Source organism: Entelurus aequoreus, linkage group LG22, assembly GCF_033978785.1.
Source record: "Entelurus aequoreus isolate RoL-2023_Sb linkage group LG22, RoL_Eaeq_v1.1, whole genome shotgun sequence".
NCBI lineage: Eukaryota > Metazoa > Chordata > Actinopteri > Syngnathiformes > Syngnathidae > Entelurus > Entelurus aequoreus.
Window position 1 is genome coordinate 17364349 of NC_084752.1, and position 15179 is coordinate 17379527.

General features: G+C 41.6%; 1 protein-coding gene across 1 annotated transcript in view; it reads left to right on the plus strand.

Moving 5' to 3' along the window:
* The first annotated feature begins 229 nt into the window (after positions 1-229).
* xylt1 (xylosyltransferase I) overlaps positions 230-15179 on the plus strand; it is a 295672-nt gene continuing 280722 nt past the window's right edge. The window contains exon 1 of the mRNA XM_062032690.1: positions 230-588. Within this exon, the coding sequence (XP_061888674.1) occupies positions 310-588 (279 nt within the window). The 5' untranslated portion in view covers positions 230-309. The remainder of the gene's footprint in view (positions 589-15179) is intronic.

Genomic DNA, 15179 nt, shown 5'->3' on the forward strand with positions numbered 1-15179 from the left:
AAATGCTTTTGGCAATATAGTGTATGTTTGAACAAATTGGTAATACAATGAAGAAGAGTTTTCCATCATAACAGGTAGGCGCGCGATTCTGTGGTGGAACCTGCATGGCAAGTTCCACCACAAGGTGGCGCAGTCCCTCCCCTTGTCGCGCTCCTCTTCCCGCATCCTCCTCCGCCGCCGTGTGGCTCATCCTCCCTGCTTCCCTCCCCTCTCTCCCTCCTTCGTACTTCACCCTCAGCGCTCTCCAACCTGGCCGCTCACACACACACACACCGGCGCTCCTCCGGCATCGTGCAGCCCGCTGCGAACATGGTCGGCGGCGTGTGTGCTCGCCGGCTGGCCCGCCGGTCCCGGTCCGCCCTTATCGCAGCCCTCACGGTACTCCTGGTCCAGACGCTCATCGTGTGGAACTTCAGTAGCTTCGACTCCGGCGAAGACGGCCAGGGAGACGGAGCCTCCAACGTGCGGGAGAAGAGGGACAACAAAGCCGCTGGCAGCGACTATTTACGGCATGGAGGGCAGCGGCAGAGGCGGCAGCATCCCCAGCCGCCTGGGAGAGGAACCTCATCGCGTCACATACAGCAGCCGGTAAGACACATGTTATATCCCCGCTTTGGGTCCAGTGTAGAAGACAAGCACACCATCCTGGCCTCAAACAACATATTTATTGTGTGAATGCTCCAACATACTCACACATGCTTTTCTACACCAACATTCATCTATTTATTGTGTGAATGCTCCAATGCTCCAAAGCATTCACACATGGTTTTCTACACCAAAATGCATCTATTTATTATTCAACTTCTTCTTCTTCTCCATATTTCGGCGCGCTCTACCTTCCACATTTTTCACCCGATTCAAACCGTTACAACTTCAAACTGTTCAGAATCGCGGGCTTTCCCTTGACAAATTCCCAGATTTCCCAGAATTCCAGGTTTTCCGGGACATTTTTCCCATTCAAAATGAATTGGCCGTTTTTCAAACTTCCACCATTTCCACCGTCAACACATTTCACCCTCCTGGAAATTTAAGCTACTTTTTTTCCGAGTTCCAAAAAAATTCCAGTATTTTCTAGAATTCCTGGTTTTCCAAAGCCCTATTTCTACCCTTTTTTTCTGGCGACTACTCCTTCCACAATTTTCAACACATTTAAACCGTTCCAAAGTCAAGACATTCGTCTTAATCAGGACAAAAAACGAAGTTGTTTTTTTTTAACTGGAAAAATTCCCGCTTTCCCCCGAAATTCCAGGAATTCCGTAATACCATTTCTCAATTAAAAATGTTACTAGTTCAACATTTCTCGACCGATTTGGAAAAATTCCAACACCAACCATTTCAACTCATTCACAACATTCACATTTTTTTTTTTTAGCATTTTCAAAAAATTGCCTCTTTTCCAGAAATTAATTTTTCAAATTCCACAACTCCCAAATTTTTTATCCGATTCAAAAGGTTCCAAATTCAAAATATTCAGCCTGTTCAGGAATTGTGTGCTATCCTTCAGCAATTGAAAACAATTCCTGTATTTCCAAGAATTCCCAGTTTTTAGGGACATTTTCCCCATTCAAAATGAATTAATCATTTTCCACACTTCCACAATTTCCACATTTTTCAACCTATTCAAACCATTCTAACATCCACACATTCCACTCATCCAACTAACACTTTCCCAAGTTACAAACCAAATTCCATTTTTCCTGGAATTTCAAACTCTTCAACATTCAAACCATTCCAACATTCAAACTATTCTTACATTCATACTACATTCTGTCAGCATTTCAGTTCACCTTAAGCATTGGAGCATTCACACGCAATTCCTTCAGGAATTGCCTCATGTAGTTATTGTATATTGTCTTGAACGAGGCAGCCCTGAGGGCAAATAATAACCAGCTTGCACTGTCACACAAACACTAGGGGTCCCTTTTACTTCTCTGATGCTGAGCACAGGAGGCACAGACTGGAGATGGCGCTGTGGTAAAATATGAGGGTAAAATGACAGTCACTTGTTATTAAACATTTTGATATAGAAGACAAGGCTATTTATTGCTAACATAATGTGTGCAATTTGTTTGGCAAAGATCAGAAAAATCAATTCACTGGCCACAACAATAAGGACACTTTCTGCAATATAGTGAGTTTCTAAACAGTGTCAATAATTCATACTAAGACATGTTTCTGTTATACCCCTCCACTATAACAACAAAGTAACTGAACTATTAACTTTGCAAGACACTGCATCTCAACTGAAACCACAAGATGAATACACTTATTGTTAAATGGCTTACATTTTGAATGATTATGTTTGATTTTTATTGGGTGTGTTCGGTAGTACACTATATTGCCAAAAGTATTTGGCCCTCTGCCTTGACTCACTTATGAACTTGAAGTGCCATCCCATTCCTAACCCATAGGGTTCAATATGATGTCGGTCCACCTATTGCAGCTATTACAGCTTCAACTCTTCTGGGAAGGCTGTCCACAAGGTTGCAAAGTGTGTTTGTAGGAATTTTCGATCAGTTTTCCAAAAGCGCATTGGTGAGGTCACACACTGATGTTGGTTGAGAATGCCTGACTCTCAGTCTCCGTTCTAATTAATCCCAAAGGTGTTCTATCGGGTTCAGGTCAGGACTCTGTGCAGGCCAGTCAAATTCATCTACATCGGACTCTGCCATCCATGTCTTTATGGACCTTGCTTTGTGCACTGGTGTACAGTCATGTTGGAAGAGGAAGGGGCTTGCTCCAAACTGGTTGGGAACATGGAATTGTCCAAAATGTTTTGGTATCCTTTAGCATTCAAAGTTCCTTTCAATGGACCTAAGGGGCCGAGCCCAACTCCTGAAAAACAACCGCACACCATAATTCTTCCGCAGACCCCTATCTGTCAGTTTACGTGGCCTACCACTTCGTGGCGGAGTTGCTGTTGTTCCCAAACTCTTCCATTTTCTTATAATAAAGCCGACAGTTGACTTTGGAATATATAGGAGCGAGGACATTTCACGACTGGATTTGTTGCACAGGTGGCATCCTATGACAGTTCCACGCTGGAAATCACTGAGCTTTTAAGAGCGGCCCATTCTTTTACAAATGTTTGTAGAAACAGACTCCATGCCTAAGTGTTTGATTTTATACACCAAGTGATTAGGACACCTGATTCTGATCATTTGGAAGGGTGGCCAAATACTTTTGGCAATATAGTGTATGTTGCAGCCTGTAATTTGTATGTGAAAACCTGAACCAAATGAGGTAAACCATGACTTGTGCAGAAGGATTACATCAAAGTGGAAATTCCGCACAAGCAGAGCTGTTGCCATCATTTTATCCACGACAAATAATCCAAATATGTATTTGTAGACCAAGCTGACTGGGTTGTGCCCTGAAGGTTGCACAGTGAGCAGCTTTGTGTTTGAACAGGACTTGCGCGCAGCATGTGATTCTTTTTTTATTTTTTTTATTTTTTACAGCCTGATGGTTGGTATTAAATTCCCCAAAAATTGAACTTCTTTTTCACGTGGTCTTCCGAGGCCGTCAGGCTGCCCTAAAGAAATTGGACACAGTTGTGGCTGGCAATCGTGCACATTTTTTTTTTCCCTTCGTAAAACTGCCAGACGTTTAGTGGAAGTCTGCTTTTCAGACTGCATGCGACCAGCAGACGATTGTGATGGGCGATGATAAACTGTGCCCTTCGCATACAATCAGTCCCTCTGAGCCATGCACTGCATCATCTGTCTGCTCCACAGACATTACAGTCTGACAGTCACTTCATCTGGTTGGACTATTCATCCCACCTGCCGACATTCTAAACAAAACCGTTGCCAAGACCGTTATGCTAATCTCTAATAAAGTCTATAGCCTCTAATTAACCGGACATATACTGTATGTTTTTTTGGCTGTGGTTGGAAACCGGAGTATCCAGAATAAACCCAAGCAAGCACATCAGAGTCGAGATTTGAACCAAGAACCACCTGGCTCTGATTTATTTTTCCTTACAGTTTATTTGTAAGAAAGACTATACAAAAACATAAATTATTTTATTTTAATTAATAAAAATGCTCATGGCTGGCCCTGATATATAATACAAAAACATAGCAAGTTTACACTCTCATAACAATAGTTATGATGTGTTACACGATTAAAAATGTCCTTATAAATTGAATTGACGATACTGAATCAGTCTTTTTTTTTCGTTTTTCTTTCTTTTTCCCTCCTTCCTTCTTCTTGCCTTGTTTTTTCTTTTAGTCATTGCGAATCTGCGAGAGTACCAATAAATGTTGCGACGGCTTATGTTAAAGTTAAAGTACCACTGATAGTCACACACACACTAGGTGTGGTGAAATTCATCTCTGCATTTGACCCATCCACTTGTTCCACTCCCTGGGAAGTGAGGGGAGCAGTGAGCAGCACCGGTGGCTCCGCTCGGAAATCATTTTGGGGATTTAACCCCCAATTCCAACCCTTAATGCTGAGTGAGTCCCATTTTTATAGTCTTTGGTATGACTCGTCCGGGGTTTGAACTCACAGCCTACCGATCTCAGGGCGGACACTCTAACCACGAAGCCACTGAGCAGTTGCACTAAAAAAAAAATAGTAGAAATAGGTAAATAAATAAAAATGGCACCCCCTTTGACAACGGCTCCCTACATACCACATATGCTTTGGGTGTGGCTTGATCCAATAAACATATATTTTTTTCAATTTTGCTAATGTAAGGATGTTACAGATACTATTACAGGCCTATGCTGAAGTATAATGGATATTTATGAATATATGCAACATGTTCTGATCCAACCCAAGATTGTCCGACCTTTGCAGATTTCTAAATGCTACTGGGTGACATTGAAGCTTCTTGCTTGGAGTGTAGTGTTTCCCACAGGACTGTAACCTATTTGTGGTGGTGAGTTGGCGGGGATTTAGATGACGTCGCTGTCCAATTGTCTGATTTGCGTAATTGACAATGACACATGTGCATGTATTTTTTCAAAAGTCTAAAGAACATTCCTTTTTCTCTATAATCCCATTTTTTGGGTAATATTTTGGTTTAATGCCACAATCTACACCAGGGGTGGGCAATTAATTTTTACCGGGGGCCGCATGAGCAACCCGAGCACTGCTGGAGGGCCACATCGACAATATTTCAATTAAATTTTGCTCAATATTATTTTTGATATATACCGTAAGATAAATAATAATAATAATAATAATAATAATAATAATAATTAATAATAATAGTAATACTTCAACATAGTGTATGTAACAACATTCCATGACTAATATAAATAAATTAACATTAATAATAAATGACAGTAAAATAAGCACACGTATGACTGAGGAGTCATAGTGTAACTTTGTGTGATGTTTGAGTTGTCCGACTTTTTGTGTGGCCATAAACGCACCAGTGGTTTAGTGCTATGCGTGTTGGTGACAGATGACAAGTTGGTTTTGGCCTGGTTTGTACGGCAGAAAATGACTAGTTTTTCGAGATAGAAGTGTTTTACTTATGTTTTTGGTGTGGTTATGGCCGAATATAAACAGTTTTGCTCAATAAAGTGATCGATATAATTCCTGTCCTCGAAGCATCTCGATAGACGTTACAATAATTGAACGGTGTTCAATTGAACAGTGTTGACGAACACCGTTAGGGCCGCTTGTTGTCACTGTCACTCAAAGTTGCATTGCAAAATTACATAGAATAAATATGTTTATTTTGTTTAGAATTCAGATGGGATTTGATTTGGTGCGCGGCATATATTTGCTGCGTGCAGCAGACGCTTGAGCAGTGCGCAATTGCGCAGGCACGCACCTTAGAGAGAACGTTGCATGGCAGTCCATGTCTTGTTGGAAACACGCCATTCTTCATCAACTTTTCTCTTTTTAGCGTCTCGGGTGTAAACCGTGCATCACTTGTCGCTGCATGTGCACCTTCACTCGCAGGTTACACACGGACACACGCCCATAAATAATAATTTTCAAAATAAAAGCAGCACAGTTGTATTGCGCGCACAACATAGATGTTTTTTCAACTTTATTTTGTAATTAATGATTGCAGCTGTTCACATTCACTCACAATCACGCACACGCATACGTCCACACGGAAGTAATACAAATAACGATTTTCAAAACAAAAGCAGCACCGTTGTATTGCACACTCGACATAGATACTTTTTAAATTTATTTTGTAATTTATAATTGGCCTCACGCGGGCCGGACAGGGACGCACAAAGGGCCGGATGCGGCCGCGGGCCGCAGAATGCCCAGGTCTGATCTACACTGTACTTTGGGCATCCCCAATTTACGTTTTTCACCCGGATGGCGAGATGTTACCAAATTATGGAACGGTGGTAATGCACACTCCCCGGGCATGTCGGGATATTTGCTCTCGCAGTGAATACTTTGCCTTTTGTGACTGCTTGTATTTAATTGCCAAGTCACAAGAAACACTTCCTGTCTGTCACTTTTGATGCATGAGGTATGGAAATTCAGTCTGTCTCTGTATCAAACCGAAGGCTCCATACAGTACCAAAAAATGTGAATTAATTTACTGTTATACGTTCTAGTATCTAGAGAGGTCTAAATACTCACTAAATATAACAACAATGTCGCTCAGTTGCCAACAACTTTGTCCTGCTACCTCTTCCTACTGCCTGGCAAACCAGCTGGTATGTGTTCAGAAGCAGAGTTACAATAAATAATGTTTTCAAAATGAATGTATGGAAAATACTGGAGTTAGTAGACTATTTTCTTCAAGACCATGTTCAAATTGGTCTGTTTTTTGTGCACATATTGTACAATGGTATAACTTTAAGCTTGTTATCATGAAACATCAGTTTGTCAGATTTGCTCCCCGGTATGGTACATTGATGCAGATTTATTTAAATGTCTAGCATTGTTAACACTTGGTTCTAAATGTGCATCCATGCCCTTTGGATGTCTCGAGGTGATGCAATGACAGCTGGGAGCATTTGATTGGTTTCTTTTAGACCCATGCATTCCAGCAAGTGGATAATTATTATTTTTTTTGTTGTGGCTCTCAATGTGGGAGGTGTATTTTATACTTGTCAAAGAATGTGGCTTGGCAAAGGAGAGTTGTCCTTCCTTTAGGGTGACGCATAAACGCCAGTAACGCAACATGAGGTACAATGTCTCATTGAGGGGAGAGAGCAGCACTTCTCTCATCCATCGTAGAAGAAGCCAAAAGCCTCAATATGACATTAGTTAGAATTCTGTGGTAACTAGTTCTGAATGGAAAATATATGATGGATATGTGATCCCAACTGGTAGGAGTCAAACGTGTCATTAGTTAGTTAGACTTGTCATGTGGGTATTGAAGCCAACACTAAAATTGGCCCTAGTGTGTGAATGTGAGTGTGAATGTTGTCTATCTGTGTTGGCCCTGTGTAAAGGTGGCGACTTGTCCAGGGTGTACCCCGCCTCCCGCCCGAATGCAGCTGAGATAGGCTCCAGTACCCCCCGCCACCATGAAAGGGACAAGCAGGAGAAAATGGATGGATGGATGGTATTGATGCAGGAGTGTGTACATGTTTTTTCCCCCTCCTAGTCCAATACAGTCTATTGCTGTACATTTATTGTTTTGTATATACATATCTCTAAATCTCCAATAATTAGACCTCCTATTTTGTTGGTAAATGTTTTAAACTGTTGTGATAATTGAGAAGAGATCATTTACCCAAACTTTGTGGTGAATAGAGGGACATGTTAATTACCAAGACTTAAAACAGAAGCCAGAGGAAGTTTCCTCACATCTGTTCATCAGCTTGTTCTTTTCATCTGCTGTAGTAGTCATGTGTAGGCAGGATGTTTCCAATGAGTGTCCACAAGATGTAAAGACTTCCCCTCTTAGTCATTGTAAGGCATCACATCACTTTGCTTGTAAGTCTGCACAGATGTTTTCCAAATCTTTCCTGTGATAAACATGGGCAAAGGTGATGTTATGTTACACATCATATTTCCCTGTGGTGACTTAATATTAGGGCTGGACAATTATAGCAAACATCTATACCACGATTTATTGAACCGTCTACCTCGATTTCGGTTAATGTACAATAAAGTTGTGTGATACAGACGATATATGGTACTATATAGCTTTTAATACTATCACCGTTTTGTGATAATGCATGTTAACACATTCTAGCTCCGTCCACACATTTAACAGAGACAATCAAACGGACAATGTAGCGTCCTCGAAGCTGCTTTGGAATCACTATCCTCTCCTCCATGGTGGCAAGTAAATAATGTTTCTTACAAGTATCATTAGTTCTGCAGGACCGGAAGACAAGGAATAGCTTAACAAGCTACACTACACATCGTAAGAGGATATGCTAACCACTAAGCGAGAGCTCTTGAATGAGGGTAAATATGGACAGTAATTATACCAAGTATAGTATCAGTTAATGGTCGATACTACAGTGATTAGATTGTTGTTGTTTTTATTATAACAAAATCGTTTTTTGTCGTTTGTTATATTTCAAGAAATTAGAGCCAATAGTATTTTTTTGTTTTTGTTTATTAATTTTGCACTATTTACTTTTGTTAAATGTTTTGTATGTAAAAGAGAATAAGGACATCATTTGAATATTTACTTGATATTGTTACAGCACCATCACCATCTTGTGTTTTTGTCTGATTATAGTTGTGATCATTCAATGATCTTAAACAAATTTAGTATCAGCATGAACAATACTGCCAAGTATTGGATCAACACCCAAGTTTGTAGGATTCCCAAAACTAATGTATCCAAACAACAGAATACTTGGTTAATCCACTTTAATAGATGTGTGGATGGATCTGCAATATAGCAAAAAGTAACAGGCTATTATATTCACTGCAGTTTTACGTCAGTTAGAAGCTTTAAATGTAGATTTAGATTATTTTTCAATTAATCACTCAGCACTATAATACATTCAATAATACATGCAATGAAGGAGATGATACTGTTACAAAGAATAAGACATAATTTTTCTATATGTGTGCAATAATTATGCAGCAAAACAGATAAAGACAAGTATAGCCTTAATCATGTTCTTGTGTGGTTTAAATACAGTATGTTTGCTTTTTGGAAGAATGGTGAATGGCTTGCTTTACATAGCCATTTTTAAAAAACAAGTATTTTATTTTCCAACATGATCAGAATGACATATTCACAATTTTTGCAAAGTCACTGGTGATCTAGTGGCTGAACCTGTTCGGTCACCACTCAGTATGAATAGGAGTGTGAATGATTGTCTGTCTGTGTATTTGCTCTATGACTGACTGGCGAGTCGTGACCAGTACAACTCCTGGGTGTAGTCAGTCTTCTGCCCTAAGTCACTCAATTAATCAATCAATCAATCAATCAATCAAAGTTTACTTATATAGCCCTTAATCGCAAATGTCTTAAAGGGCTGCACAAGCCACCACCACATCCTTGGCTCAGATCCCACATCAGGGCAAGAACTATCAATAGTATAGCACCGGACATTATCGTTAAAATTGTTAGGGAGGTTATCATTAGAGCCCACATCATTTGGGAATGGTGCCATTACCGAGGGCAGTAGGCCAGCAAGAGTTGTAGTTGTGGCAGCAATCATTTTGCGGGTGCTAAAGCATTGGTTATTAGTAGCTTGTTGACAATGAGTCAGAACTTCAAATGTGATAAGGTAGTGATCGGACATTATTTTAGTGTATGGGAGTGCCATAACTTTGGAGGTGGTGACACCCCGGACAAGGATTAGATCTATCGTATTACTGTTGCGATGCGTGGGTTCATTTATTATTTGTGTAAGACCAAAGCTATCAATTATAGTCCGGAGCGCCACGCAAGGAGGGTCTAACGGGGTATTCATATGGATATTAAAATCTCACATTATAATTATATTATCTGCGTGCGTCACTAGATCAGCAACAAACTCTGAACATTCACCGATAAAGTCCGAACAGGGCATAGGGGGGCGATTGATAACAGCCAGATGGAGAGGTAGCAGTGTGACAGACATCATAGTAAGAACCTCAAATGATTTATATTCATCACTTAGGTTAGGGTTAAGGTTTTCATTGGATATTAGTGCAACCTCTCCACCCTTTTTAAGGGGACGGGCAATATGTGAACTCGTGAAGTGGAAACAATTCATCTGTGTTTAGCCAAGTTTCACTGAGACCAATGATATTAAGATTGTTGTCTCTAATGACCTCATTAACTATTAGCGCTTTGGGAGACAATGATCTGATGTTTAAAAATCCCATATTATAGGTAGTGGGCTGTTTTGAGGCATTTTTGTCACTGATATTAATAACGTTACGTCTATTTTGTGTAGTGCGTCTTGAATAATTTCGATCACATGTAGGAATTGATATAATGGGGATCTTGATTATTTGCTTTGTGCTGCGATATATTTAACATGTCATAATTTTGCCACCTCAGTAGTATGCATGTCTACCTCTAGCACTCCAGAACAAACATTATGTAAGTTAGACTTAGACTTAGACAAACTTTAATGATCCACAAGGGAAATTGTTCAACACAGTAGCTCAGTTACAATGATGGAAAGGACAATGCAGGTATAAATAGACTGATATAGCTATAAAAAAAAATCTAACATATATACGAATATATACATAATATGTGTACAGAGTAATTTATATACAGATATATTATGTCTATAACATATATGCAATATAAACCAATGACCATGTACAATATTATATATACATACATATGTATATACAGTCTATATGACAGCAGCAGCATAAAATAGAGAGTAGGTCCAGCAGGAAATAGAAAATAGACATAAACAAAGAGAAGTAGCTAACATGTCAGGTGTCAGGTAATAGGCAGATGTCATCTATTGCTGTATGCCGAGTGATTATACAGCTGGATGGAGTGTGGAATGAAGGAGTTCTTGAATCGCACAGTGCGGGAAGGAAGTTGAAGGAGCCTGTTGGAGTATGAACTCCGCTGTCCCTTAATTGTCTGGTGGAGTGGATGGGCAGGATTGTCCATGATGGCCAGCAGTTTGTCCAGTGACCTACTGTCCCTCACTGACACAAACGCCTCCAATTGCATGCCAATAGTTTGGCCGGCTTTCCGGATCAGATTATCAATCCGGTTTGAGTCCCTTTTGCTGGTGCTGCTCCCCCAACAAACCACTGCAAAGTACAGTGCACTGGCCACAACAGACTGATAAAATATCTCCAACAGCTTGCTGCACACATTGAATGACCTAAGCTTCCTCAGGAAAAAGAGTCTGCTCATACCCTTCTTGTAAACCGCTTTGCAGTTGTCCTTCCAGTCCAGTCTGCTGTTCAAGTGGACTCCCAGGTACTTGTACTGCTCCACTACTGCCACCTCCCGGCCCTGGATCTTGATGGGCTCCACCGGGGTCACTCTCTTCCTGAAGTCGATGACCAGTTCCTTGGTCTTGTCCACATTAAGGACCAGATGGTTCGCCTGAGACCACTCCACAAAGTCAGCGATCAGTGTCCTGTACTCCAATTCCCGTCCCTCTCCGATACACCCGACCACAGCAGAGTCGTCACAGTATTTCTGCAGGTGGCAGAACCTGGAACTATACTGGAAGTCTGAGGTGTACAGGGTGAACAGGAAAGGAGACAGGACGGTCCCCTGTGGAGCACCTACACCACTGACCACAGTATCCGACACGGAGCTCCCCAGTCGCACAAACTGGGGCCTGTCAGACAAGTAATCAGTGATCCAGGAGACAATGGATGAACTGACACCCATCCTGAGCAACTTGTCACTCATCAGAATTGGCTGAATGGTGTTAAAGGCACTGGAGAAATCAAAAAACATGATCCTCACAGTGCCCTTCCCACCATCCAGGTGAGAGTGAGCATGATGCAGCAGGTAGATAACAGCATCGTCCACTCCTATATGGGGCTGATATGCAAACTGTAGAGTTATGTATGAAGTTATGTATTATTCTACGAGAAATGCTAAGTGTGCAGGAATTTTCCAGCCTGGTTCTGGTTAATTCTAGCTTAACTGACTCCTCACTCGGGCTAACAGGCACTGTAATTGCCTGTGTCCGAATTTGCTCTAGTGTAGTTAGCCAAGTGTGACTCAAATAGTAATCTATAATCTTAGAAAGAGCGATAGCACCTTCCCGGTTAGGGTGAAGGCCGTCCCTTCTCAGCAAGCTCGAGAAAGAGGGCCAATTAACAATAAATGTTAGTCCCTGTTCTCTACAAAAACTAGCCAGCCACTTGTTAAGCGAGACTATTCTGCTATACCTCTCATCATTGCCTCTCCCAAGCAGGGGGCCAGAGACAAGTACTCGATGCCGAGACATCTTTCTAGCGAGATTACAAGTCCTAGCTATGTTCCTCTTTTTAATCTCTGACTCTCTCATCCTAGTGTCATTGGAGCCGACGTCTCCAACTATGTTCGCGTAGCTAGTGTTGCGATTAGCCAGTCGTACATGTTTACTAGGCCTGCTACGAGTCAGGTCCCTAAGACTAGCTTCAATTTCGGGTGCTCTTGCCCTGGGAATCCACCTAATTGTGGCTGGTTTACTAAGCTGTAAATTCCGGATGATGGAGTCCCCTATGACTAAGATGTGGTGTTCGGTAGACTGGGATATAGGACTAGCTAAAAAGCTAAATCTATTATGCGTCTCAACTGGTTCATCGTGGCTTGTAGGCTGCTTAGGGCTGCTACAAACTGGACTAGTCAACTCGCTACAGCTAAAGCTAGCAAACGCCGTCTATAGTTACGAAATGACTCTGCTCAAACTGGCAAACACGGCCCTCTAGAAGGGCCAACCTATCCATGAGAATAGTGCACGAAGAACATGGAGCTATACTCGCATTGTTTCTTTCACCGAGTTGAGTTCTTGTCTTTAGAGCAAAAGGCAAAGAGTAGCAGCGGTGTGAGGGAGCAGATGCGCAGTGTCCTCAGACAGGGACTAGCTTAGTTTAGCAGCTAGCTAGTTAGTAAGAAAGTAGTAAGTAAGTAAATTTGATTTATAAAGCGCTTTTCACAGATAAAATCACAAAGCGCTGTACAAAACATAGGTAAAGTAAGGCAAAAATTCAATTCAAAACAACAGGGGCAACATCATAAAAAAGGTTCAAGGGGATTGAAAATGATAGTTAAAAGGTGGATTAACTAAAAGCCTTACTAAAAAGACACGTTTTCAAATGTTTCTTAAAAGTTTCAACACAGTCAAGATCACGGAGGGACTGGTGCAAGTTGTTCCAGAGTCTGGGAACTATAGCCTGGAATGCCAGGTCTCCACGGGTTTTAAAACAAGTTTTTGGGATCTTTAGGAGACCCTGGCCTGAAGACCGCAGGCTGCGCCCTGAAGAGTAGGGGCATAACAAGTCAGTGAAGTACTGAGGGGCCCCACCATGCAACGCACGGAATTTCAGAACTAAAATCTTAAACTCAATGCGGAATTTAACTGGAAGCCAATGAAGACTGGATAGAATGGGGGTGATATGGGCTGTTCTGGGTGCACCAGTCGAAAGTCTAGTTAGCTTTTTAAGCTGGGATAGGCTCCATCTCCCTGCAGGAGTGGTAGAAAACGGATGGAAGGATTGACATTTCGTGCCAGCAGACACATGCAAATGCCCAATTGTAGAGCTGGAGCTCCAACTGAACAGACCCATTTATGTGAGCATATTTATCGTAACACGCTAGTGTGCACAAAACTACATAGAAAATACTTTTAAGTCTCTCTGAAAAAGCAGTCTTGAGTTTGAAATCTGTGACTGAGCCCTGGTGGAAAAACTTTATATAGTATTTATCATACTAATGTGTTGTGCTTAAATGCCTACTGAAACCCACTACTACCGACCACGCAGTCTGATAGTTTATATATCAATGATGAAATCTTAACATTGAAACACATGCCAATATGGCCGGGTTAACTTATAAAGTGCAATTTTAAATTTCCCGCGAAACTTCCGGTTGACAACGTCTATGTATGATGACGTATGCGCGTGACGTGAATGGTTGAAACGGAAGTATTCGGACCCATTGGATCCAATACAAAAAGCTCTGTTTTCACCACATAATTCCACAGTATCCTGGACATCTGTGTTGGTGAATCTTTTGCAATGTGTTTAATGAACAATGAAGACTGCAAAGAAGAAAGCTGAAGGTGGGATCGGTGTATTAGCGGCGGACTACAGCAACACAACCAGGAGGACTTTGAGATGGATAGCAGACGCGCTAACCGCAGACCTCACCTTGACTTCCTCCACCTCCGGGCCGCCGACCGCATCTATGATCGGGTGAAGTCCTTCGTCGCTCCGTCGATCGCTGGAACGCAGGTGAGCACGGGTGTTGATGAGCAGATGAGGGCTGGCTGGCGTAGGTGGAGCGCTAATGTTTTTAGCATAGCTCTGTGAGGTCCCGTTGCTATGTTAGCTTCAATGGCGTCGTTAGCAACAGCATTGTTAAGCTTCGCCAGGCTGGAAAGCATTAACCGTGTAGTTACAGGTCCATGGTTTAATAGTATTGTTGATTTTTTGTCTATCCTTCCAGTCAGGGGTTTATTTCTTTTGTTTCTATCTGCATTTAAGCCTGGTGCTATCACGTTAGCTCCGTAGCTAAAGTGCTTCGCCGATGTATTGTCGTGGAGATAAAAGTCACTGTGAATGTCCATTTCGCGTTCTCAACTCTCATTTTCAAGAGGATATAGTATCAGAGGTGGTTTAAAATACAAATCCGTGATCCACAATAGAAAAAGGAGAGCGTGTGGAATCCAATGAACCCTTGTACCTAAGTTACGGTCAGAGCGAAACAAGATACGTCCTGCACTGCACTCTAGTCCTTCACTCTCACGTTCCTCATCCACAAATCTTTTATCCTCGCTCAAATTAACGGGGTAATCGGCGCTTTCTCGGTCCGAATCGCTCTCGCTGCATTGTAAACAATGGGAAAAATGTGAGGAGCCCTTCAACCTGTGACGTCACGCTACTTCCAGTGCAGGCAAGGCTTTTTTTATCAGCGACCAAAAGTTGCAAACTTTATCGTCAATGTTCTCTACTAAATCCTTTCAGCAAAAATATGGCAATATCGCGAAATGATCAAGTATGACACACATACAAAATTCATTTCAGTAGGCCTTTAATAGTATGTATTGTTGACACAACGGAGTAGTACTAACATGTTAGTTTGTGTATCACACTGCATTCACGTGCCAGTCAGTGTTGTTTTTGGT